General features: G+C 42.5%; 1 protein-coding gene across 2 annotated transcripts in view; it reads left to right on the top strand.

Moving 5' to 3' along the window:
* CYFIP1 (cytoplasmic FMR1 interacting protein 1) overlaps positions 1-27,035 on the top strand; it is a 134,299-nt gene that overhangs the window by 42,258 nt on the left and 65,006 nt on the right. The window contains exons 2-13 of one of the 2 annotated variants that reach the window (XM_047086676.1): positions 6,862-6,984; positions 7,060-7,149; positions 8,525-8,602; positions 8,855-8,956; positions 9,834-10,015; positions 13,134-13,230; positions 13,342-13,470; positions 14,991-15,095; positions 17,463-17,551; positions 20,679-20,796; positions 25,513-25,635; positions 26,707-26,832. In XM_047086676.1, the coding sequence (XP_046942632.1) occupies positions 6,868-6,984; positions 7,060-7,149; positions 8,525-8,602; positions 8,855-8,956; positions 9,834-10,015; positions 13,134-13,230; positions 13,342-13,470; positions 14,991-15,095; positions 17,463-17,551; positions 20,679-20,796; positions 25,513-25,635; positions 26,707-26,832 (1,356 nt within the window). In that variant the 5' untranslated portion in view covers positions 6,862-6,867. Of the gene's footprint in view, positions 1-6,861; positions 6,985-7,059; positions 7,150-8,524; positions 8,603-8,854; positions 8,957-9,833; positions 10,016-13,133; positions 13,231-13,341; positions 13,471-14,990; positions 15,096-17,459; positions 17,552-20,678; positions 20,797-25,512; positions 25,636-26,706; positions 26,833-27,035 lie in introns of both variants that reach the window. The other variant, XM_047086675.1, reaches the window with a different exon arrangement.

Below are 27,035 nucleotides of genomic sequence, written 5' to 3' on the forward strand. Positions count from 1 at the left end.
AATCTTGGGGGTGGCTCAGTCGGTTAAGCCTCTGACTTTGGCTCAGGTCGTGATCCTGCAGTTCGTGGGTTCGAGCCCTGCATCGGGCTCTGTGCTGACAGCTCAGAGCCTGGAGCCTGCTTCGGATTCTGTGTCTTCCTTTCTTTCTTTCCCTGCCCTGCTTATGCTCTGTCTCTCTCTCTCAAAAATAAACAAACGTTAAAAATAATAATAATAAAAGAAATCTTGGAGGTGGAACTGTGAGGTGTCAAAGAATAAATCAGGACAGAGACTTTGGAGACTTGGACCCAAAGCTGACTATTCCAAGTTTCCTTAATGTGGTTGAGGCAGAGGCCATGCAGATACACATTTGTGGAAGATGCATAGGATGGAGAGATGTGGGAATGTTTCTGGGGCCCTGGGATTGTGTATGTGTATTCATGGCAGCTGTATGTGTATTCATGGCAGAGTGTTTGTTGAGGGGTGTTTATGGCTGTGAAACAGATGAAAATGTGACAAATAGGAAAGAACAGTAGTGAGGCACAAAAGGGCCTTGGCTAATGGTCCACACAAAGCTAAATGGGTGCTGCGGGAAAATGTTCAATAGTTTGAAAATTTTTATTTTGAACATTTTTATGGAAGTTGGAAGAAAGAAGCAGCTTACAAAACAGCTTGTATCATATTCTCTTCTTTCTGTGGGGGTTGGAGGCATTATGGACTTTTTTCTCTTTTCCATATTTTCTGATTTATGTATGGTAAATATTGCCTTTTTTTTTTTTTTTGCTCTTGATTTTTGTTGTTGTTTTAACATCAAATTTACCATTTTGACCATTTTTAAGTGTATAGTCAGTGGCATTGAGTGCATTCATGCTATTGTGCAGTCACCATCACCAACCTTTCCAGAACTTTTCCCATCTTCCCAGATGGGAACTCTTGTACCTATTAAACACTAACTCCCCATTCTCACCTCCTTCCAACCCCTGACAACCATTGTTCTACTTTCTCTCTATGACTTTGACTACTCTAGGTACCTAACATAAGTATAATCACACATTCTTTGTCCTTTTGTGGCTGGTTTATTTCACTCAGTATGAAGTCCTCAAGGTTCATCCATCTTGTAGAATGTGTGAGAATTTCCCTCCTCATTAAGGCTGAATAGAGGTGTGTGTGCACCATACAAATATTGCTGTGTTTATATGAGAAAAGTATTCTTTAACAGTGATTTGAATAGAGCATTTATGTTTTTCCTTGAATGTGACCTAAGTGTGTCACTGAGTCTGTCTGCAGCCCTCTTGTACCACTTCTTCTCCCATCAAAGGTGGTCTTGGGCTCTCTCAGGCAGAGGTGGAGGAGGAAGAAGGGTCCTGTGGGCGCTGGGCAGAAGGCCAAGATGACTGGTCACATGGGCAGTATGGCTGTCGTTAGCCTGACCTGTTTTCTCACTGACCAATTGCACAGGTGGCATGGGAGCATGGAGGCACTACAGGAGCCCCCAAGCCTCTCCTGGCACAGATTGGGCTTGGGCCATGCAAAGGGCCAAAAGCAGGACTCAGGGCTGGATCCATAGGAGACATGGTGCCTTGGAAGATGTTACTGGGACTCCCTACTCTGGCTCTTTAGGGCAGTGGCCAGTGCGAGAACGAGCCTTCACTACTTGGTGCTTTGCTATCCTGGACTTCTTCTTTCATAAGTATGCAGAAGAGGAAGTCATGATGATAGAAGGAAGTTGATGATGGAAGTTAAAAGGCCATCTTCCTTGTTTACAAAGGACCAGATATTTTGAAAAATTATCTGCTACATTTTAAATTTATGGTTAGAAACATGCAGAATAGATATGTTGTTGAAGGGACTTTTGTGTAAATGCTAATTAGTCCCAGTAGGTCCTAGTATTCAGTTCCTCTGTGTTCTGGCTGATTTTCTGTCAAGGACAGAATTGTTGCTGTCAGTGCACTTGTGTATTTACTTCTCCTTTCAGTCCTGTTGGTGTTGGCTTGTTGTTTGAAGCTCTCTCCTTAGATGCATCCACATTGAGCATTGTTCTGTCTCCTTGATGAATGACCTTCTGTCGTCACGCAGTGCGCCTCTTGAGCCCTGGGAATTTCCTTGCTCTGAAGTTTACCTCTCACATAGCCATTCCAGCTTCCTTGGGACTGGTGCTTGCATGGTTTATCTTTTCCTCTTTTACTTTCAACTTATGTCATTATATTTGAGGTGAGCTTCTTGTAGCTGGCATATAGTTGAGTCAGGATGTTTTTCATCCTGACAGTCTCTGGTCTTTAGTGTGTTTAGACTGTTTGTGATCAATGTAATTATTGGTATGTTTGGATATAGGTCTACCATTTTATTATTTCATACTTTTTATATTCCCACCCCACATACACTTACATATTTTTGTGTATATATATGTGTGGCTTATAAACAATAGAAATTTATTTCTCACAGTTCTAGAGGCTTAAAGTCTCAGATCAGGGTGTCAGGGTCCCAGCATGGTCTTGTCTGGTGAGGATCTGATTTTTAATAAGAAATACGTATTTGGGGGCACCTGGGTGGCTCAATCAGTTAAGCACCTGGCTTTGACTTTGGTTCAGGTTATGATCTCACAGTTCATGGGTTCGAGCCCTACGTTGAGCTCTGCCCTGACAGTGCTTGGGATTTTATGTCTCCCTCTCTTTCTGCCCCTCCCCTGCTCATGCTCATGTGCACTCTCTCTCTCAACATGAATTTAAAAAAGAAATATATATATATATATATATATATATATATATTTGGTCTTCATGTGTTTCTGACAGAGAGCTCCTAAAATCCTTATAGTTCCCTAAGTGGAAAAGAATATAAAGGTGCCTTGATATTCATTAACAAACCCCTTTCAAAAAATTTTTTTTTAACGTTTATTTATTTTTGAGACAGAGAGAGATAGAGCATGAATGGGGGAGGGTCAGAGAGAGGGAGACACAGAATCTGAAACAGGCTCCAGGCTCTGAGCTGTCAGCACAGAGTCCGACGCGGGGCTCGAACTCACGGACCGTGAGATCACAACCTGAGCGGAAGTCGGCCGCTCAACCGACTGAGCCCCCCAGGCGCCCCAACAAACCCCTTTCAACCACATCTGAGTTTATGTTAATGAGGTAACTTTTGGAAAACTCCTTAAAAATGGGAGCCATTTGCCAGGATTGGGGGGGTTGGAACTTTTAATCCCACCTCCCTGACCTTGGAGGTTGAATCCTTTGCCAATAGCCAGTTATTTAATCAGTCATGCCTATGTAAGGAAGCCCACAAGGACAGGATTCTGAGAATTTCTGGATTAATGAAATATGTGAACATTTGGGAAGAGTATGGAGCACTCAGGGCATAGAAGTTCAGCACCCTTTTCCATAACTTGCCCTATGCCTCTCTTCCGTCTGGTTGTTCCAGAGTTATATCCTTCATAATAAACTGGTAATCTAGTAAATAAAATACTTTGCTCAGTTCTGTGAGCCATTCTGGCAAATTAATTGAACCCAGGAAGGGGGTTTTGGGAATCTCTGATTTCTGTCAGAAGCACAAGTGACAACCTGGACTTTTGATTGGGGTCTGAAGTGGCACAGGGGGCAGTCTTGTAGGATTGAGTTCTTAACCTGTGGGATCTGATGCTATCTGCAGCTAGATAGTGTCAGAATTGAATCATAGGACACCTAGCTGGTGTCTAAGAATTGGTTGGTGGTGTAGGGGGAAAAAAACCCATGCTTTGGAATTGGTCACAGAATCAGAGGACCCTTTTCCAGGTTGCAATCCCCAGCTTCTCATTGTGTCCTCAAATAGCAGAAAGAGGATCCCTATTTTTTCCATTGCTCTGCTTCCTTTTCCTGCCTTCTATTGGTTATCTGAACATTTTTAGTATTCCATATTAATTCATTATATATGATCTTTTTATAAGTTATGTTACTTTTCATAACTTTTTTATTGGTTGTTCTAGGGATTGTAAAGCACACGCTTAACATTTCAGTTTACTGAGAATCAATATTTCACTACTTCAAATGGATTGTAGAAATCTTACACCTTTCCCTTCCCCCCCTTATGTCATAGTTCTCTTACATATTATGTTTATAGTCACCGAAATCCTATTAGACAGTGCTTTAATTTCTTACTTTCAACCACAAAATATCTTTTAAAGAGCTCCAGAAGAAACAGTCTATTCTCTTGTTCAGTTTAACCTCTGGATCGCTTTTGGTTTGTTCTATGTGTCCCAGGTTTCCTTCTGGTATCACTTCCCTTTTATCTAAAGAACTTTGATTAGCCTGTTGTCTATGAATCCTCTTACTTTTCCTTTATCTGAGAATGTTATTTCACCTTCATTCTTTTTTGTTTTTAATTTTTTCCAGTGTGTATTTTATTTTTGAGAGAGAGCGCATGAGCATGAGCAGGGGAGGAGCAGAGAGTGAGGGGGACAGAGGATCTAAAGCAGGCTGTGCATTGACAACAGCAAGTCTGTTGTGGGGCTTGAACTCACAGTGAGATCATAACTTGAGCCGAAGTTTGACACTAAACCGACTGAGCCACCCAGGCACCCCTTCACCTTCATTCTTGAAGACTATTTCACTTGATATAGGAATCTGTGTTGACAGTTCTTTTCTTCCAGACTTTAAAAAGTGTCATTCTACTTCCTAAGGCCTCCTTGGTTTCTGAGGAGAAATCAACAGGCATTCAAATTGTTGTTCTGTAGGTAATGCATTTTTTTCTCTGTTTTAAAGATACATTATTTTCATCAGTTAATTTTTTTTAAAATATAGTTGACACCCAATATGTCACATTAGTTTCGGGCATACAACATAGTGATTTGACAAGTTTATACATTATGCTGTGTTCACCACAAGTGCAACTACCATCTATCCTGATACATCCCTGTTACAATACCATTGACTGTATTCATTATGTTGTGCCTTGTATTCCCATGACTTATTCATTCAAGATATCTTTTTTTTCCTTTGCTTTAGATTATAACAGTTTGATTATGATCTGCCCAGTAAGGATTTCTTTAGGTTTATCCTGTTTGGGATCTATTAAGCTTCTTGAATTCATATGAGTGTTCTGCCAAATGTGGGAAGTTTTCAGTCATTGTTTTCAGCTATTTTTTTACCCACTTTCAGCACTCCTTGCACTGATAACACAAATGTTAGACCACTTTTCTCATCCCAAAGTTCCCCTGAGGATTTTCACTTTTTTCCCAACCTTTTTTCAGTTGTTCAGATTAGATAATTTCTATTGTTCACCGAATCTTTGTTTTGCTCTTGAGCTCATGTAGGGACTTTAAAATTTTTCACACAGTATTTTTAGTTCTAAAAGTTTAAGGATTTTCTTTAGTTCTTTATATAAAGGTTTTTTTTTTTTTCCTCTGACATTCGATTTTTTCTTTCAGTTTGGAAGTGTTGTCATTGTTAGAGCATTTTTTTAGTAGTTGCTTTAAACTCTGATGCATGATTGTAATATCTGTATTATTTCATTGTTGGTATGTTAGTCATCTTTTCCTATAAGAATTTTAAGACATTTCTGGTTCTTTGTGTGCTGAGTCGTTTGGACTGCAACTGGACGTTTTGTATATTATGAAATGAGACTCTGGGTCTTAAGTCCTAGGCAAATGCTGACTTTTTATTTTAGAGTCAAACAACCTGGTTCAATTTAGGGTGTGGTTTTGACCTGCTTTCTCTGGCGTGTGATTCAGTGTCAGTTCTGTTCTCAGAGCCCCTGCAGTGCCATTTGGATCTGTCCTATGAGTGCTGCCTCTGGCCATCTGGGAGTTTTCTGTGGTCTCAGGGATTGGGGTGTGAGAGGATCAGATCCATGCATTTGTCTCTTGGGCATGGGCCCAAAGTTCATGAGCAACTTTATGGGCTTGCTCTTCTGAGATTCTTCCTCTCCACATTGTCCCTGGGGCTGTCCAGTACCTTTGGGTTCCTTTTTTGGTTCTTAAGCCAGCAGCTTGGGGGTTTGGTAACTTGCCCTACCATGTACTTCTATACCCACACTTTCTCTGGGGCCTAGTGTTGGGAGGAGCTTCTTCCATTGAGTGTTCTCATCCAGCTTGTCTGCTGCTGTTTCCTTCTCACAATACATGTAGCTGCCTCATGTGTCCCATCTGGGGTCAGAGCTGCCCCACATGTCCTATCTGGGATCAGAGCTGCTTGGTGTGTCACATCTAGGGTTGCAACTGCTTATACTCCCTGTGGCCTATCCAGGTTCAGACCAGCATTCAGCTGGAAGCAGGCTGGAGTGTGCGGTCTCCTCTCCTGGAGCTGGCACAGATGTGTTAGATGACATCCACCTTCATTTCTGTGTTTCTCTGTACTAGCCTTCGAGTTTATGCTCTCAGTCCTTTGCTAACACCTCCCTGTTTCATGTTGGCCCTTGGCCCTCAGCTTAGCCTCTACAGGCTGACCATGGAGAAAGGGCTCTGGCCTTTTCCATTTTCATCCTTAGTGTGTAACGTTGCTTAGAGGACCCACCTGGGAAGGTCTGCATGCTGGGAAGCACTGTTGCCCCCTTAGAGGATGTGCTGGCTTTCTTGAGGGCAGACATGGTGTTGAAGATGATATTCCCTACTCTGGCCCTGTAAGAGCCCCTCTGGGAGCCCTCTAGAGACGATGGCCTTAAGGTGGAAAGGGTGACAGGAAGCATGTGCCCTGCTCTATGACACTCCTGGAAGCTAGAAGAGGCTACATCATGCCTCCATTGCCAGCAAGCCCTAAAAGAGACACCAGACTCTGGGGGATTGGTCCTGACACCTCATCCACCCCCAGTTCCCTCAAGTGAGGGGTCAGGGGAAGGGGGTCTGATTGCCACACCTTGGAATGGTTGTCAGAGTATTACTACCCTTCCTCACAGTACAGGTGGCTCTGTGTTTTGTTCTAGGCCAGGATGGCAGCCCAGGTGACACTGGAGGATGCACTGTCCAATGTGGATCTCCTGGAAGAGCTGCCTTTGCCTGACCAGCAGCCCTGCATTGAGCCCCCACCATCCTCACTGCTCTACCAGGTGTGTGCCGAGTGGAAGTGGGGTGCATTGTCTGCAACACTGACCTCCACGTGATGGTTTTTCTCTTCCTTTCAGCCAAATTTCAACACTAATTTTGAAGACAGAAATGCATTTGTCACTGGGATTGCAAGATACATTGAACAAGCAACTGTCCATTCTAGCATGGTAATTCCTTCTGTATGTCTTTGTTTTCCTTGGGGGAATAGTACCTGTACTGACAAATGTACACCTTTTTGGTATTATCCTGATATGATCTGTGGTAAGGAAAAAAAGAAGAAAGTGGATGAAAATGCCTTATGTTTTTAAAAAGACCTTTGTGTTTCTTATTATAAACATAATACATATTCTTTCTGAAAATTTAGCATTTATAGCCCAGAGAAAACCTTTGTCAGCATTTTGAGGGAGTACCATTCTCTCTCCTCTTTATATTTTTATTATTTTTTTAATGTTTATTTATTGATTTTGAGAAAGAGAGTGCACAGTTGGGGAAGGGGCAGAGAGAGAGAGAATCCCAACCAGGCTCAGTGAACCCAACCAGCCCCAGTGTGGGGCTCGAACTCGTGAACCGTGAGATCACTACCTGAACCGAAATCAAGAGTCAGATGCTTAACCGAGCCACCCAGGCACCCCTCTCTCCTTTTTATTTACACTTGTATTCACGAACACAGTTATACACTAAGATATGACTTCGATTGCATGAATGAATTGCAGTGTTATTATGTATTTTAATGATTTCATGAACTTTTCACTTGTCTTTAAAATGTGCCAGATAAGGTGATTTTTCATAACTGTATAGGTCATTTTGTAAATGTCCACAGTTGAATTACTTTTGCCTGTTTACTTAGTTTCCCTTTTTTTCTTTGTAATAGAAAATGCAGTGATGAATATCCTTCCAAATCCATCATTATTCCCATTGGTAGATTTGTAGAAGTGAAGTTACTGGATTCAAGGTTGTAAACATTTTAAAGCATCTTAAGAATATGATGAAATTGTAGTTGATGTTTTTAGAACATCTCTGAACTTCTTACCATTTTTATCAAAGGAAACAATGTGAAAGGAGTAGACACTAAAGCAGTTTAAAAATGATGGCAGTCCTCTTTGCATGGATACTCTCTCTGGATTTTAAGTGTTGCAGAAATACAGCTTTTCCTCCCCTGCACTGGGGATGGCAGAGCTGCCTCAGTCTTAAGAGCCTTGAAGACCCTGTGCGCATCTGTGCTACTTCAGGTCTGCACTGGCAGCAGGTTGTTTAGGGTTGAATGGAGCTGAGGAATAGTGGCTGTGGCAGGTGCCTTGGGCTGTGCTGGCTCCTCTCCAGCCAACAGAAGCCGTGAGAGTGTTTGGGCGGTCATTGTGGCCACAGTACTGCACTGAACGTCACCAGCCTCTTAGCAGCTGTCTTGTGGTGTGCAGGTCCTGGTACTTGTCTATTCTCAAAGTGAGAGGATACTATGAAGTATCTGGGTTTTAGCAACATGGCATTTCCTTTTTTATGATCATTTTCCTACTTGTCTTTGATTTGCCCTTTGTACCCTTGCAGAATGAAATGCTGGAGGAGGGCCAAGAGTACGCGGTCATGCTATACACCTGGAGGAGCTGCTCTCGGGCCATCCCACAGGTGAAGCCATCCCAGCCAGGCCACGCTGTCATTCCCGTGATTCCATCCCTGCTGGCCACGCCCCTACCACAGACCTCACTCCTACCCTTATGGTTCCCTCATCTCAGCCAGACCACACCCCCATGCCACCAGCCCTGCCTCTATCCCACCAGTACTTTCCCCCTCCTGCACCCTACCCCACAGCCTGCTGGGACTGCCTGCTCTCCTATCTAGCTAATTTGAAGCCTCTATATCATACTTGTTTATTCCTAGGTGAAATGTAACGAGCAGCCTAATAGAGTGGAAATTTACGAGAAAACCGTAGAGGTCCTTGAGCCTGAAGTCACAAAACTGATGAATTTTATGTACTTCCAGGTAAAACGGTGAAATAATCCTAGGGGTTTAATGCAGAGAAGTAGGAATCTGGCCCACTCTCACCCATCACCATGACTTACTAAACAAAGTGTATGTGAATTAAAGCAGCCATCATGGCCTCTGAGACAAAAGGGCACCAGACCTTTGTCAGTCTACAGCTTTATTGGCCCTTCCAGAATAAATACGTCTTTTGTGTTTCACTTCTCTTATTTCTTTAAGAGTGAATGAATATTTCCTTCATGAAGACTGCTTTCTGTCAGTTCCAAATATGTTTGTCTTTCTGCCAGTTTGTACTTTTGATTCATCTGGTTTTTCAGATGTGTTTCTCTCAGCCTCTGCTGACTGTCCACTTAGTGGTCCTTGGCCTGCCTTGGCTCCTTTGGCCCATTGGTTGGGTGGAGTAGCCACAGGGAGGGGACTTGCTGGCTTTTTAAGATAATACTTTGGAATTGTATGAAGGTTTTTATTATAGATTCCTTCAGCAAAAGGAGAAGATAGAACTTATTAGGAGATGAATTTTTGTTTTATCTTAAAGGTTATTTAAGAGGAAAAATTTCCCTGCCCCCATCTTCACCTCTGAAAGTGAAAACATCTGTTTGTAGACCTTCTATTGGAGCATTTCCTCAGTAACTTTGCTTGAATAATCAACAAAATTCTTTTAGGGATAGTTGGTAAAGTGGAAAATTAATGGTGATTATCACAGAGCAAAGGCATGTGGAAATTACTTTATAGAAACAAGTCTCATTACCTGAGCTGTAAATGTCCACTCATTTAGGTGGGTATTTCATCAAAGAGTAACAGTGACTGTGCTTGAAGGTGGGCATGGAGTTGGCCCATCAGTGACAGCAGTTTTTTTGCCCTCCCTTCCTCTTTTCAGAGAAATGCCATTGAGCGTTTCTGTGGGGAGGTGAGGCGCCTGTGCCACGCGGAGAGAAGGAAGGATTTTGTTTCTGAAGCCTATTTGATCACGCTGGGAAAGTTCATCAACATGTTTGCTGTGCTGGATGAGTTAAAGAACATGAAGTGCAGTGTGAAGAATGACCACTCGGCATATAAGAGGTGAGCTTTGACCTTGTGCCCTAGGACCTTGCAGAGAGTGCTCAGGCAGGCAGAGTGGTTCTTGATTAGCCACATGCTCTGCACCTAGTAGGTGCACATCCCATATGTGCTGAAATAACCACAACTGTTTGGTAGTGGTTGTTTGGCAGGCTCAGGACTATTTGAATACACACTCCTACGTATAAGATGCAGGGGTAGCTGGCGGATTATGTGTGTGGTGATGTATTGAGTGAGATGTCTTCTCATAGAGTATGTGTACATTGTGGTTTTATGAAGCTAGAGCGGAATATGGACACCCTGGTCATCCTCAAATGTTTGTTGAGGACCTCTGGGTGCTCAGCACATGTGAGAAGGAAGATGTGCACAAGATCAATCCCTGTTACAGAGGGTTAGGGTCACTGTAAGGCTTTTGGCTCCATAAGCATCTTGATGAACAGCACCTCACTTCCTGGTTGTACATTTTGGGAAGGTACACACCATCACAGCAGTGGGCAGAGCTGGCCTGTGGACTGTCTTGGGGTCACACTGAGCTTCCAGGTCCCCAAAACCAGCTCTCCTCCAGGGAGAATGTGGAGAACTTCTGGAGAAGAGAATTGGAAAAGGTGGGTGTGCCATGGAATACTGTGAGGGAGCAGTTGATGGCAGGAAGAGGAAGAAGGGTGGTTGTTTAGAGCAAAGCGAGCTGTCTTCTAATAAACTTTCTTTAGAAAGTCTGTGCTTGGTACTGTTGAAGGCATGGTTGGCTGGAATGAGATGCTGACTACTGTTTCTTCTGCTAGACAAAGAATCTTTGCTGTGAAATTAAATTTGATGAGATTTTACTTTGCATTGGAATAGGCTTTAGTTGTGTTGTATCTGAAATCACACAACCGTTGTCAGGTCTTTAAAATAAAATCAACATGGGATATAGTGCTAAACAGATCTAAGATTGAGGCAGCAGTAGGAGTTAAGCTGGATCATCTAGGGTTTTAAGCTTGGTCCATGTGAAGTTAAGTGTAGGCATTCATCACCTAGAATTAGCTCTATACAGAAGCCTGGATCTCCAGAACTAGAGAATCCTTGGAGTTGACCTATTAACCTTGCTTGAATAGGAAAGTCTGGAGTTGACCTTGTTTGATGTGCTTGCAGGCAGTCTGCACCCCCTCTAGGAGCCACCCAAGCTCTCCTGAGCACAGAGTGGGCCTGGGGCACCCCCAGCTGCCATTGGCTTCTTCCTTTGACCTCTGTTTGGGATCCCTTATCATCTTCCCAGATAGTAACCCCCATTTCTCCCCAGCCCTCACACACTTACACTCACACTTTTTATTTGCACCTGGAAATAGCTAACAGTACAAATGCTTCTGAGTATAAATGCTAAGATAACCTATATGGTGAGGCTTGAGGAAAATAGAAAACAGCATCTTTGATTTTAAGTTTATTTATTTTGAGAGAGACAGCATGTGCCTGTGTGTGTGCGGGAGAGGGGGCATCTCTCAGCACATAGCCCGATTGGGGACTCAGTCTCATGAACTGTGAAATCATGACCTGAGCCAAAATCAAGAGTCGAACTCTTAATCGACTAAGCCACCCAGGTGCTCCAAAAAAGTGCTATCATATCAGGGTTCATATTAGGTTTAACTATATAATTTATTTATTTATTTTTTAGTTTTTAATGTTTATTTTTGACAGAGAGAGAGAGAGACAGAGCATGAGCGGGGGAGGGGCAGAGAGAGAGAGGGAGACACAGAATCGGAAACAGGCTCCAGGTTCTGAGCTGTCAGCACAGAGCCCGACGTGGGGCTCAAACTCACAGAGTGCAAGATCATGACCTGAACCGAAGTCAGACGCTCAACCAACTGAGCCACCCAGGTGTCCCTAACTATATAATTTTTTAAAACCCAGAGAAATAATAGTGGCTTAAACAAGATTGCAGATTATCTCTCATTTCTCTCTCATCTGAAAAGTCCCAAAGTAGGTGATCTGCAACTGATGAGGGGATTCCACAGTGCTCATACCAGGGCTCCTGCTGTCCTGCTGCTCTGCCATCTTCATGTGTTGTCTCACGGTCCAAGATGGTTGCTTGAGCTCCAGCTATCATGTCTGCATTCCAGTCAACAGGGAGACAGTAGAATAGAAGGGATCATACTGTTTATTATCCATATACTTCCAAGTACTTTGCAGTACTTTTCATTATATCTCATTGCTCAACCATTGGTCATGTGAAGATGAAGCGCATTGCTGTAACATGGAAATTCAGGATTTATTCCTAAGGAGGTATGGAGGAAATGACTGTTGGGATAGGTTATTAGCCTTTACCATGGGAATTTTTGTCAGTAAAACCCCAAAGTTTTTAGGTTGCACAGACATGTCCTTAGGTGGCCAGTTTACGCTAAACTTTTTGGGGGACAGCCCTAGATGTGCAGAATGCTCACATTTGCTGCTTTATGCTGCTTTGCAAGACTCAGAGACTCAGTGTGTGCCTTCCAGTCTTATTGGACCTAAGTGTACAGGTAATTCTGTGTATGCTGTTTCCTCTCTCCTCACATTTTCTCTGTGGGTAGGTCGGGTGGACGGTTGTTTGTTATAGATGTGATAAGTGAGGTTCAGGAGAGTTCAGGAGGTCAATCCAAGATTGAGCAGTGTTTTGGTGGTGGAACCAGGATTCTGTCTCTGACCTTTGGCACCAGAACTGTGTGTGGTCCCTGACTTGTGGGAGACATGGTGGCCTAGAGGATTCTTGGTGAAGAACATGGACAGTGCCGGCCATCCTCATTACCATACTCTGGGAGTCACAGAGGGGGAGGCAGTCTTTCTCAGACTTAGGAACAGGTAGCCCAAGGGAGAGGCCATTGTGCAGGAAATCCCCAGGAAGGCCTGTGGTTGGTGCTGCCACGTCTCTGAAGAAGTCCATTAGCTGTTGGACAGTGAGGTCGTGAGCTGTCCAGGTTGGCAGAAGAGTGACCTGGAGTCCAGGGTAGAGAAGTTTGAGGAGGCTGAAATTATAACTCGCTTCTAAGACCTACATTATCACAGATAACTGTAGCCAGATAACGTAATCCTGATTTTCTATGCTTTTTTTTTTTTAATCATTAAGTCCGTTGGTTATATGACTTTTTTTTTTTTTTTTTTGCTTTCAAAGGGCTGCTCAGTTTTTACGTAAAATGGCGGACCCACAGTCCATCCAGGAATCACAGAATCTGTCCATGTTCCTGGCCAACCACAATAAGATCACCCAAGTAAGGCTTCCCCCACCCTCCCCACTTTGGCTGATGGCATGCACTGCTGGGGTCTGAGGGCCAGGGAGCTAGGAGCAGTCAATGGCATGGATTTCCCACTTTGTGTTTCAGTCTTTACAGCAGCAGCTTGAAGTGATTTCTGGCTACGAAGAGCTCCTCGCTGATATTGTGAATCTGTGTGTGGATTACTACGAGAATAGGATGTACCTGACACCCAGTGAGAAACACATGCTTCTCAAAGTACGTGTATGGGCATGGCTGCTCACATAACTGTGCAGAGAGACAGCCTTGCTCTCAAGAAGAGGCTGTGCTTTGACTGTGATGCTCTTGCCAATCTTTTCTTATTCTCACACTTGCCGTGTGTGTGTGTGTGTGTGTGTGTGTGTGTGTGTGTGTACACGTACGTGTGTTTGTGTACACAGCACCCTCCACCGTGCTCACAGCCTGCACTATAGGCTCTCCAGACACATTCCTTTGAATGTGTCCCAGGCTTGATCCCATTGTCAGGTATATGACATGCCTACCCCTGGAGAACGTGCTCATGACTGAGGAGTCCTCGTCAAGGGCTTCTGTCAGCATTAGCTTCTTGTAGCAAAGTTATCATCAGATTCTACTTGTTAAGGATGTGATTCCTAAGAATTAACACTACTGTGTCTCCATGATTGTAGTAGACTTTTCTTGGTCAAGAGCATGGCCTTTTACCATACTTTTCTTTATTACTCAGTTTTAAATTGGGGAGTGTTTTCAGTGACATTTCTTACTGGGATGAGGAGAAGTCAGTTCTGCCATTGCATTTGCTCTGCTTTCCACCTTTGGGAAGGATGGCCGTGAAGAACACTGTGCTGAGTGTCCTGTCAGCACAAACCCTTCCCTATAAGAGTGGGCCCAGCCCCAAGATCTCTTCCCCACAGGAGAGCATGGGCGAGTTGGTGCCCTCTCTAGTGGAGCACTTTATGACAGTGGAAATATTCTGTTTGTGCCATCTGGGGTGGGAGTCCCTGGCCATGGATACTTATGGAAATACATACTTGTATTTCATTGGGCTTAATGAGAGGTGGGTGTTTGTGCCTGGAGAGGACAGTAAAATACGCACAAGAAATGACACAAATAAAAGAAGAGCTTCTTATGAAGGGATAGCTATTTATGAGGAGCTTTTAAAAGTGCTTTTTGAACTTTTTTTTTAAAGTTTATTTATTTTTGAGAGAGAGACAGACAGACAGAGCATGAGCAGGGGAGGGGCAGAGAGAAAGGGAGTTACAGAATCTGAAGCAGGCTCGAGGCTCTGAGCTGTCAGCACAGAGCCCAACGTGGGGCTCAAACCCATGAAACCGTGAGATCATGACCTGAGCCAAAGTTGGATGCCAACCGACTAAGCCACCCAGGTACCCCTAAAAAGTGTTTTTTGTGTTTTTTTTTTTTAATTTTTTTTTTCAACGTTTTTTATTTATTTTTGGGACAGAGAGAGACAGAGCATGAACAGGGGAGGGGCAGAGAGAGAGGGAGACACAGAATCGGAAACAGGCTCCAGGCTCTGAGCCATCAGCCCAGAGCCTGACGGGGGGCTCGAACTCACGGACCGCGAGATCGTGACCTGGCTGAAGTCGGACGCTTAACCGACTGCGCCACCCAGGCGCCCCTAAAAGTGTTTTTTGAAAGAAGAATGAACTCCCACTTCAAATATATGAACTGTAGCATTAGAAGTTTTTATGGGTAATTAAACTTTTAGGTCTGAGTTTTATGTGCCATTTTGTGATTTTCAGGTCATGGGATTTGGTCTATACTTGATGGATGGGAGTGTCAGCAACATCTATAAACTTGATGCCAAGAAAAGAATAAACTTATCCAAAATTGATAAGTACTTCAAGGTGAGTTACATTTTTTTAGATAAGCCTTTCTTATCAAGTGTATACACTTAATTTTGGGAGTTAAACCTCTGTGCCCCATATTTGGAAACATGGGTGTGGGCAGTGGGGCGGGGGGAAATCACTGGCTCCCATCTGCAAAGGCAGCAGTTTTGTCTGGGTTTGAACCTTGTATAAAGGGCATCATGCCAGGTGTACTCTTTTGTATCTAGCTGCTTTCACTCACTTATTAGATTCATCTCTGTGAGATCCTGAAGCTGTAGTCCTTAGGTTTTCATTGTGGTATCACAGCCCATTTTATTATTATACCTCAACTTATTTATCCATTCTGCTGTGATGGACATGAGTTTTGGCTGGTACGAACAGTGCTCCTTTGATTTAGTGCACATCTGCGCATGTTTGTGTTTGCTCAGGGCTAGGATTGGGGGCCACAGGCATATACATTTTCAGTGTTAGATGTAGGCTAACAACTTCCCACATGGCTATGCTGATTTGCATTCCCATCAGCTATGAATGAGCCTTCCTGTTGCTCCACATCCTTTGCCAACACTTGACACTCACTTTTTTGAGGAAGTGCATCCTAAAGGGTGTACATCATTGTGATATTTTTGGCTGACATTTCCTTGTGGTTTAGTTCATATTTCTCTGATAACTTCACACTCTTCATCTTTTGTGTGTTCTCTTGTGAAGTGTCACTTCAAATTTCTTGCTCCCTACCCCGCTCCCCCACCCCCCTTGATTTATAGTTCTTTATATATTCTGGGTACATGTTCTTTGTTGAATACATGTGTTATAAAATACATGCATTCTGTGCTTCTGGCTCTCCTTTTCACTTTCTTAAAGGTGTCATTTGGTGGACAGCAGTTTTTAATTTTAATGTAATCTAATGTATCAATCTTTAATATCTACTTTAAGAAATCTTTGTAGGGGTGCCTGGGTGGCTCAGGTGATTAAGCGTCTGACTCTTGGTTTTGGCTCAGGTCATAGTCTCACAGCTCATGGGATCGGGCCCCATGTCAAATTCTGCACTGACAGTGTGGAACCTGCTTCGGACTCCCTCTCTCTCCCTCTCTCTGTCCTCTCTCTCTCTCTCTCTCTCTCTCTCTCTCTCTCTCTCCCTCCCCCCCCACTTGCTTTCTCACTCTCTGTCTCTTTAAATAAATAAACATTAAAAAAAAAGAAATCTTTATATAGAGCGGGCTTATGAGAATTTTCTTCTTGTTACCTTCTAGAAATAGCACTATTTCTTTTTCCATCTAGATCTATAATCCTCTTGGATCTGGCCTCTGTGTATGGTGTGAAGAAGGGTGTTGACATTTTTTGATTTTCTTTTTTCCCCTTATGGGTATCCAGTTGATTCCGTCCATTTATTGTAAAGGCCATCTTTTCCCCCATTGCTGTGCATTGTTGCCTGGGTCATAAAGCAGGTGTCTATATATATGTGATACTGTCTTAGGTTTCCTGTCCTCCTCCACTGCTCTCCATGCTCCAGGGCAACACTGTCTTAGTTGCTATAGTTTTCCGTAGAACAGATCTGCTTATCAAGAAGACTTCAAGTTACGTTCTTCAAGATTATCTTGGATATTGTCCCTTTACCTTTCAAAATAAATTTTAGAATTGGCTTGTTGATTTCCATATACACAAACACATATATGCACTATCCATAAACCATTTTTATTCTTGGAATATTATTTTGTTTTGATGTTTATTTATTTTTGAGAGAGCATGGGTACGGGAAAGGTAGAGAGAGAGAGGGAGACACAGAATCTCAAGCAGGCTCCAGGCTCTGAGCTGTCAGCATGGAGCCCAAAGCAGAGCTTGAACTCACGGACCACGAGATCATGACCTGAGCCAAAGTCCGGTGCTCAACTGACTGAGCCACCCAGGCGCCCTCTTCTTGGAATATTGTTTGGGATTCCATTGAATTTATAGATCAGTTTAGGGAGTAAAAAGTACCAAGTGTTCCAAAACGTTAACTTGATATATTTCTCCAGTTACTTAGAACTTTAAAACTTTCTCTAGAATTTTTAGTAGTGTTTTTGTTTAGAGGTCTTGAACATATTTTGTTAGATTTATTCATATATATTTTAGTTTTTTTGATGCTATTGCAAGTTGTTTCCCTTTAGATTTTAATTTTCTGTTTGTTACTAATAGATAGAAATGCAAATTGATATTTTTTTATGAGCATGGATCTAGCAACAAGGTAGGTTAATTGTAATATTTGAATTGGTTTTATGAATATTGGTTCTTAAATTGTATTTTGTGCAGAGATAGTATTCAGCCCATAGTAATTACTACCATTATTCATTGATTGTATTTGGTGAGTAAACATACATAATGACCTTTTTTTTTATTCTTTGAATATAGCAGCTCCAGGTTGTTCCACTGTTTGGGGACATGCAAATAGAACTGGCAAGATACGTCAAGACCAGTGCCCACTATGAGGAGAATAAATCTCGGTAGGAGGAGAGTGAGTTGTCCAGTAGAACATTCTGCAGTGTTCTCATTGTGGTTTTATAACACTTATTTATCTAGAGAGAACACCTTTGACAGTTTTAATCATCTGGAACCAAAACCAAAAACCCATCTGGTAGGCCCTGTCACTTGTGACTGCCTACTTTTAAATTTATTAAAACATGCAATTTATTTTCTTCGTTAGAGAAATTTAACCAAGAAATTTAACCAAGAAATTTATTTTCTTGGTTATTTTCTTGGTTAGAACATCTGTATTTCATTTTTTTTTTAAATATGTGAAATTTATTGTCAAATTGGTTTCCATACAACACCCAGTGCTCATCCCAACAGGTGCCCTTCTCAATACCCATCACCCACCCTCCCCTTCCTCCCACCCCCCATCGAACATCTGTATTTCAAATGTTAGTAGTGGCTACTATGTTAGCACAGCTATAGAACTTTTCCATCATCAATCGCTTCTCGGCCTTTTGGTTAAGATCAAGTGTAGAACTTTTCCATCATCACAGAGAGTTCTTTTGGATAGAACTCACGGAGAATGTCCAAGTGTAAACAAGCGGCACACTGGTAAATGCTTAACAACTAGCCCTGCTGGGCAGTGGGATGTTTGCATTTATATTACAGAGCTTATAAAACTATCACTGAAGAGCCAAATCCAGCCCAGGGCTATTTTTGTAAGATCTCTGTTGCTGTGAATGGCCTTTACATTTTTTTTTTTAATGTTTATTTATTTTTGAGAGAGAGAGAGGGAGACAGGATCTGATGGGCTCTGCGCTGATAGCAGAGAGCTTGACAGGGACAGGGCTTGTGGACAAGGCTTGAACTCACGACCCGAGATCATGACCTGAGCAGAAGTCTGAAGCTTAACTGACTGAGCCACTCTGGCCTTTACATTTTTAAAGGGCTGGTTTTTGTTTTTGTTTTTGTTTTTTTTTAAAGAAGACAATGGCTGTGTGACAGTGTAGCCCACAAATTCTGAAGTATTTACTTTCTGACCTTGTACAGAGAGAGTTGGCCAGCCCCTGGCATAAAGAAAGGGTCTGTAGCTCACAATTACAGATGAGAAAAAAAACACACCATACTCTTTTTTTTTTTTTTTTTTGTAGATTCCACATAGCTGGTTGAGTCTTCACGGGATGCTTTGTTGACTCTTGCCAAACAGGTGTATCCATAGCCAACCTACAATTGCAAATAGCCATGATTTTGAAAAATCAATTACATCTCAATCTGCTTATTCAGAGGTTGGCAATCTTTTTTTGTAAAGGCTGAATTATAAACACTTTAAGGCTTTGCAGGCCACATGTGGTATCTGGCATATATTCTTCTTTTCTGTTATTGTTGCTTTTTTTAAATAATAGAAATGTGAGTACCATTTTGTATGGCTCTAGGGCCGTATAAACACAGGTTGTGTTTGGTCTGTGCTGTAGTTCGTTGAGGTCTGTGCTAGCTTATTTCCTAATAAAATTTACCATTAAATTTGATATACCATCCAGTTAGGTGACTTCTCATTCTTCTCTAAGTTACGCTCATTAAACTGAAACCTCTTTCTGCTTCAGCACTAATTCAAGCTCTGATCTGGAGCATGTGCTGATTTACATGGTGTAAATACTCCCGCCATGACTGACTTGAGGCTAACAACTTGTTTCAGCTCTAGTAGCATGCCATTACACAGTGCTTCTACCCTAACGGACACAGATGAGCTCTAGATGAGAGGTAATGGTAAAACCAGTAAGACAATCAGGAAACAGTGAGTTTTGCATGCTTATTTCTATTTTTTTTAATTTTTTTTAATGTTTTTATTTATTTTTGAGACAGAGAGAGACAGAACATGAATGGGGGAGGGGCAGAGAGAGAGGGAGACACAGAATCGGAAGCAGACTCCAGGCTCCGAGCCATCAGCCCAGAGCCCGACGCAGGGCTCGAACTCACGGACTGCAAGATCGTGACCTGAGCTGAAGTCGGACGCTTAACCGACTGAGCCACCCAGGCGCCCCTTATTTCTATTTTTTAATATGATTTATTATAAGTCAATAGCATATAATTGGTGTTAGTGGGCATTTAACAGCCACCTTGGGAGGTGCCTGAGCAAGTAGCGGTAAACTTTGAGAGCCCAACCCACTAGCCCTGCACCGACATCTGGGTCCAGAAAGGGTGGCTAGAGTGTGTGATGTCAGCAGTCAGGTTCTGGGCTCTAGGGCCTTGCTTTAGGTGGACATGCTTTTTGGGGCCTGCAGGGGAGGCAGGTTTATTGAGGGTGGAGCCTGGTCTAGGGCCTGGGCCTCATGTACTCATTGCAGACTCAGGGAGCCACCTTGGATGATGCCAACATAATCATTGCATCATCTTATAGTGGAATCAGAAAGTAAGAAAGGACTGCTGCTTGAGACAGTGTCCCCATTATTTTGAAAAGTGGTAATCTGAATTCCTTCCCTTCAAGCAAAGAGGACCAGCTTGTTAAAAACATGGCGAGAGTGTCTGTGCTGAGTGTGAGGGAGCAGAGGTCAGAGCCCTAGGGCCCATACTTTCTGCCTAAGAGCTCCAACAACTTTTAATTCTTAATAAACTTCTTTCCCATTAAATTGACTGTTTGCTGCTAAAATGGTGTATTGTGCACATAAGTCAACTGTCTAACTTCCAAGTAATGTCAGTTTTCAACTCCCTATAAGGATAACTTTTGTTTCAGAGTCTTTGGCTGACTTGTTTTCTACTATAGCTTATGTTTTCACATGTGAGTAATAAAGAATTCTTAGTTCGCACCAAATCTGCAGTATGTGTCAAGGGTCCTTGCACGGTGATGCAGTATCCTAAATCCAGCAACACCTCTCAGCTTTTTGAAAGTAGTTGGCTGATTAAAGAGAAATTATGATTCCTTTTCCAAAACACAGGTATCAGAAGATAGGACAGTGACCCTAATACAGGGAGATGGGGCTGGCTGGCTACTTCTTTGCTGAGAATTCATATTCTCTCCGAACCTCTTTCTCCTTGGCAGCATGCAGGACCAGTAGGCCATCCTGTGTGCCTGCTGTGCATATGTCCCTGGCCACCCAGCATTATGATGTATAAGTCTTATGCAGGTACCCTTTCAGGTAATACACATTTTCCCTTCACTGCCAGATGGACATGCACATCATCCAGCAGCAGCCCGCAGTATAATATCTGTGAGCAGATGATCCAGATCCGGGAGGACCACATGCGTTTTATCTCAGAGTTGGCGCGCTACAGCAATAGTGAGGTAAGTGGATCTTCCATGCCTGCCTGTGCTGGTACCTAAGGCCACAGCTGTGCAGGAGCCTCTGGCTGGATAGGAGGACATGTCCTGTGCACCCAGAGGAGGGCCTGGAGTTGGGGGTAGACGGAAGCACTGTCTCACCTATAGGTCTTTTTAATTCCTTCCAGCTTTGCAGCTGGGTTTTCTGTGTCCTTATTTGGGCTGGTCACATTTTTCCCATCTGCCAAGCATACCTCCAGGCCAGCCCTGCCTGTATGTGGGGTGGATAGGAGTGGAGAGGTCTGAGTCCAGAGGAGCAGTGGGAATGTCATTTTTCACATCTGAGCAGACAGGGCAGTGAGGTCAGGGACAAGCAGTAGTCAGTGGTATGGGTGTTACACATAGTCTTTGAGGGACTATGAGACCCTATGAGTCCCCTTTGGGGACTTGAGACCACATACACCGGTCTGGTTTTTGAGACTGTGGTACTTCAGGGTTCTCAGGAGGACCATTAACATTTGGAGGGAGTAACTCTGTGTTGACCCCACCTACTGCAGGGCAATGAGCTCCCCTGTTTCTCACCCAGCAAACACTAGCCATCATGTAACCAGAATGACTAGAAGATAGTCCAAATGGCTCAGAGCACATGCTTATTCCAAGCAGACCCCTGGTGGCCAACTCCCCAGAGAGAAGGTAGTATCTCACTCCTTCCCAGCCACCAGCACAACCCACAGGATAGAGATGGGGTGGGTGTTCAAGAAGGCTGTGCTGATAGAATTGTAAACCAAACTCTTGGAAAGCTCTCAGACAACATATAGAGTTGATTTCTACCCTAAAAATAGGTGCATTTGATAGCATGTATGGTTCCTGTCTGTTTTTCCTCTGATTTCTGCTGTCATACCTTTGTAATTACAGTAACGGTTTGAATAAGAAAAAAGAGATCTGTCTTTGAATGCTGCACAGTTGTTTTTTTTTAAATAAAGTTTATTTATTTATTTTGAGAGAGAGAGAGAGAGAGAGCACAAGCGAAGGAGGAGCAGAGAGATGGAGAGACAGAATCCAAGCAGGCTTCACACCATCAGCACAGAACCCAATGCAGGGCTCGAACCCACGAACTGTGAGATCATGACCTGAACCAAGATCAAGAGTTGGACACTTACCGAGTGCCACCGAGGTGCCCCTGCACAGTTTATTTTTAAACAGATTTATGGATATTTAATCCACATACCATACAATTCACCCATTTAGAGTGTACAATTCAAAAGTTTTTAGTTTATTCACTGAATTGTGTAACTACCATGATAGTCCATATTCGAACATTTATTACCCCCAAAGCAACTCCATACCCGTGTGCTTCTGCTCTGTATATAGATCAGAGGTTCCAACCACCCTCTCCTTTGGGTTTCCATGTGTCTTACAGAGATAAGGGCTCTTTTTAAACATGGCTGTAGTACCATTATCATACCTTAAAAAAAAAATCAAGTATTCCTTAATATTAAAATCATTGTTTAGTGTCTTCTATCGACTCACAAATGGTTTATTTTTCCAAGTTTGTTTGCCTCAGTATCCAAATAAGTTTTGTGCACCATAGTTGGTTGGTGTGTCTCTTACTCCCTGTAGTGTCATTTGCCATTGATATGGTTTGAAGTGTTGGGGTTCAGAGCCAACAGCCAGGAAAGAATTTTTGAAATGTCTTTGGTGCATAAAAGTGGTTTTATTAAAGCCCAGGGACAGGAACCATGGGCAGCAAGAGCTGCACTAGGGTTGTGAGGAGTGACTAATTATATAAGATGTTTTGGGTTTTTTTTAAGTTTATTTATTTTGAGAGATTGCACACATATGTGTGTGTGTGAGCAGGGTAGGTGCAGAGAGAGAGAGAGAGAGAGAGAGAGAGAGAGAGAGAGAGAGAGGTTGTGTGCACATGCAAGCAGGGGAGGGGCAGAGAGAGAAAAAGAATCCCAAGCAGGCTCTATGCTGTCAGAGTAGAGCCTGGCGCAGGTCTTGATCTCATGAACCACGAAATCATGATCAGAAATGAAATCAGGAGTTGGACGTTTAACTGACTGAGCTACGCTGATCCTCCTACATAAGATTTTCTATCCTTTGGAGGGCAGGGTAATGTTAAGGCTCCAGGAAACAGTCTGTAGGTTTCCGGAGATTACCTTTTTTCTTATAAATCATTGAGACAGTTGCAAACTCACGGAGACTTGTCCTACATGACTGTGATCTCTATCAGTTAACCCTTTGTTTTTCCCTTCCTTTGTTCTTGGGCAGCTAGGAGTGCCTGAAGAATGTCACACATATCCCACTGGGGTGTGAGCTTGTGCTTTGCCTTCAGCTTGCCTTTTGCTCCTTCATCATCATGTCCCCTGTGCTTCCACTGCGTTGGTTCTTAGATTCAGGAGCCTGATTAGACTCCTCTTTCATCTGGCCACCTGGCCCATAATTTGCTGCGCTGCAGTCTGCTAGAGTGCTGGCTGTCTCACCTGGGTTGTAGACAACCACTGTTCACTGCCAAATGTATGAATTCATTAGGGCTGCAACCTGATGGTACTCTATTCACTCCTTCTTGCTCTGCATGTATGATTCCTTCAGGAGAGACAGGTCAGAGCTGGTTTCCTTTACTATGCATATCACATTTTCAAATAACTGATTCTCTAGCATCATCTAAGGTAATAAACTTTTTTGAATACTCTTTTGAAGTAAATCTACTTCAGATTCTTTTTTTTTTCCCTTTCATGCTGAAAATCCTGGTTCTTAATTTGACTACAGCATTTTTTGACTTGATGTCTTATCTTAGTATACACTTACCAGTCTTAAAATAGCAATACCAGCACTGCTAATAACAATATAATTACTAGAAACAATATAATTGTATATTGTTATATGTGATGTTATAATATATTATAATGACAATATAATTACTAAAAAGTATTTTAAGATTTCTTTTGTAGTTAATTTTGTCCTTAGATTTTCTCCCTCTAGGGTTAGAGAACAAATCATTGTTTTACTTTTCTTTCTTTCTTTCTTTCTTTCTTTCTTTCTTTCTTTCTTTCTTTCTTTCTTTCTTTCTTTCTTTCTTTCTCATTGTTTTTCAAAGTCACTTGAAGTGGTTTTTGTTGGTCTCAACCTCCTGATAGTGATACCTGAGGGACTCACCTATCTTTGGCAGTCTCCATAGACATGTCCCCGAGCAGAGCCAATACTGTGGCTGCACAGGCCCTGTGGTTCTTACTACAACTGCAAGATGTACCTCAGCAACAACCATCAGGGAACTTTGGGGGAAAAAGGCATATGTACTCAGAGTTCTGGAAGGCACATGGCATGCCTGGGGCCACAAAGTGAAATGACAACGGAGTGTGGACCTCGAGCTCTGTCTTTATTAAGAGACCAGGGTGTAGGGTACCTAGGATTTCATTGGTTTACTCTTTATTGGCAAATTTCAAACATAAGAGCAGGAATGAGGGCAGTAAAGTGGGTCACTCAAGTGATGAGTTATGTAGGTCACCAAGAGCTTTCTAGAAGGGGAACTTCATAGATTGGGCTACCTGGCTCTTTATCTACTTATGTAGCTGGTACTGTGTTTATTCTAGATGGATGTTTTTGAAATAGATGCCTCAGCAATCAAAAGCTTAATGCCAGGCACTTACACTATAATAAAAAAGCTCATTGTCAGATACCTGCACTACCTAGTTCCTCTGTGCAGTCATGCACCCAATTCAAGTACACACTTTAATTCATTGTTTCATTTTGTTTTTGAGTTTTAAGGATTGCTTTTGTCCCCTAATTTAATTTTATATCATAATTATATAAAATATTTATGTGGTTCCAAAGTCAGAGGTACAAAAGGAGGTATATTCCTCTCCACCCTGCACTTTCCTGTCTTTTAGGTAGCCATTCTTAAATTTTTTTTCTACATTTATTTATTTTTGAGAGACAGAGAGAGAGAGCACAAGTGGGGGAGGGGCAGAGAGAATGAGACACAGAGTCAGAAGCAGGCTCCAGGCTTTGAGCTGTCAGCACAGAGCCCAATGCGGGGTTCGAATTTACAAACTGAGAGATCAGGACCTGAGCTGAAGTCCGACGCTTAACCGACTGAACCACCCAGGCGCCCCTAGGTAGCCACTGTTAAATACGAGTTTTCAGAGGCACCTGGGTGGCTCAGTCAGTTAAGCATTAGACTTCGGCTCAGGTCATGATCTCACAGTCCGTGGGTTTGAGCCCTGTTCCAGGCTCTGTGCTGACAGCCTGGAGCCTGCTTCAGATTCTGTGCCTCCCTCTCTGTCCCTCCCCTGCTCACTCTCTCTCTCTCTCTCTCTCTCTCTCTCTTTCAAAAGTAAAACATTAAAAAAATTTTTAACTCTTTTAAAAAAGTAGAAAAAATAAATTTAGGTTTTCATTTTTTATATAAGCAAATACACACGATGTGCATGTTTTCCTTTATTAGCTAAGTAGAAGCATAACTATGCACGTGGTTCTCTTAACACCATGTCCTAGAGATCCCTCCAGCACAGTCTGCAGAGACATTCTCTTCTTTGAGAGCTGCAGAATGTCCATTATCAGGGCTCTACTGTTGCCAGCCTTTTGTCATGGTAAAGGCTCATATGCCTACATCATTTTGTAGTTTTGCAAATGCACCTTTAATGTAGATTCCCAGTGGGTCTGATAGGTCATGGGGTAAATGCATAAGTGACTTTTCTAGATGTAGGGCAACTTCTTGATGTTCCTGTGCTGCTCTAGGTTGTCACAGGGTCGGGCCGCCAGGAGACTCAGAAAACAGATACCGAGTACCGGAAACTCTTTGACCTGGCGCTTCAGGGCCTGCAGCTGCTGTCTCAGTGGAGTGCTCACGTGATGGAAGTGGTAGGCACTCTATGCTTGCTTCTATTTGGAAATGCAGAGACCTGAAAGAACATCTACCCCTGGTTGGTTACAAGTGCTTTTCTTCCCAAGGCCATCAAGAAATTAACTAAATGATATTTTTTCTGCATTAACTTTAGTCTTTGTTCGAGAATGAATTGGCTTTTTATTTCTAACCCTAGAAATAAAAATGTATATCAGTCTAAATGTTTCTAAGATGGCTCAGAATATGTTTTGTCTGTTTATAAAAAAAAGTCTTATCTTTTAAAACATTTAGATAGAATTTGTACCATTATGATTTTTAATTCTCATGCAATTTATTATTTATTTATTTATTTATTTAGAGAGGGAAGGGAGGGGCAGAGAGAGGGGGAGAGAGTGAGAGAGAGAAAGAGAGAGAAAGAGGATCCCAAGCAGGTTCCATGCCCAGCGTGGAGCCCAATGCAGGGCTCAATCTCACTAACTGTGAGATCATGACCTAAGCAATCAAGAGTCAGATGCTTAATTGACTGAGCCACCCAGGTGCCCCAAATTCTCATTTTTTTAAAACACTTTCTCTGTGGAGTTCCAGCCATTGGTTTCTTTTGTTTAGCATTACTAAAATAGTTTCTGATGTGATATGAAGATTTGGATACCTGTAAGTTTTGGAAGATTTTCCCTCCTCTTGTTTACTTTGATTAGATGAAAATTATTAAATCAGATGAACACATGATCATTTGAAGAGCTGATTTTAAAAAGAAGTGGTGATGAAATGGCTAGTTTTAGATATTCAACACAAAATATCCTGGACATTTTACCTGATATATTTCTTAAACCTGAAGTCACATGGCTAGAATGTTTTGCAGTTTTATGGAGATGAACTCTGGTGTGTGTGTGCGCGTGTGTGTGCCTGTGTGTGTATGTGTATGTGTGCATAGTGTATGTGTGAGCATGCATGCATGTGTGTGATTTTCAGATGCAGCTAATATTAAAAGACTAACCTTTGGTTACTTTGGTGATGGCCATGTCAGTCAGACCAGAAGGTAAGCATTTTACATTCAGTGTGGATGTCTCCCCCTTTTCTGACCACACCAGTATTCATGGAAACTTGTGCACCCAACGGACAAGTACTCCAACAAGGACTGCCCAGACAATGCTGAGGAGTATGAGCGCGCCACCCGCTACAACTACACTAGTGAGGAGAAGTTCGCCCTGGTGGAGGTGAGGTTTGCTTTCTTTTCCTCCTTTGACTCTGGCCTCAGACTGTCTTCCCATTCAAAGCAGAGGCAAAATCTTGAGTAAAATTCAATGAATAGTTTCATGTTGTTGCTTCTGTATAGGACAGCCCTTTGTATCTGTTGTAGTTGTCAGCAGAACAATAAAATAGGATGTGAGTTTCTGGTTTCTGTATTGATAGCTCCCTG

Source organism: Lynx rufus, unplaced genomic scaffold (assembly GCF_022079265.1).
Source record: "Lynx rufus isolate CCGP_SWC_20201006 ecotype Redwood Valley unplaced genomic scaffold, mLynRuf1.p SCAF_21, whole genome shotgun sequence".
NCBI classification, from domain to species: Eukaryota; Metazoa; Chordata; class Mammalia; order Carnivora; family Felidae; genus Lynx; species Lynx rufus.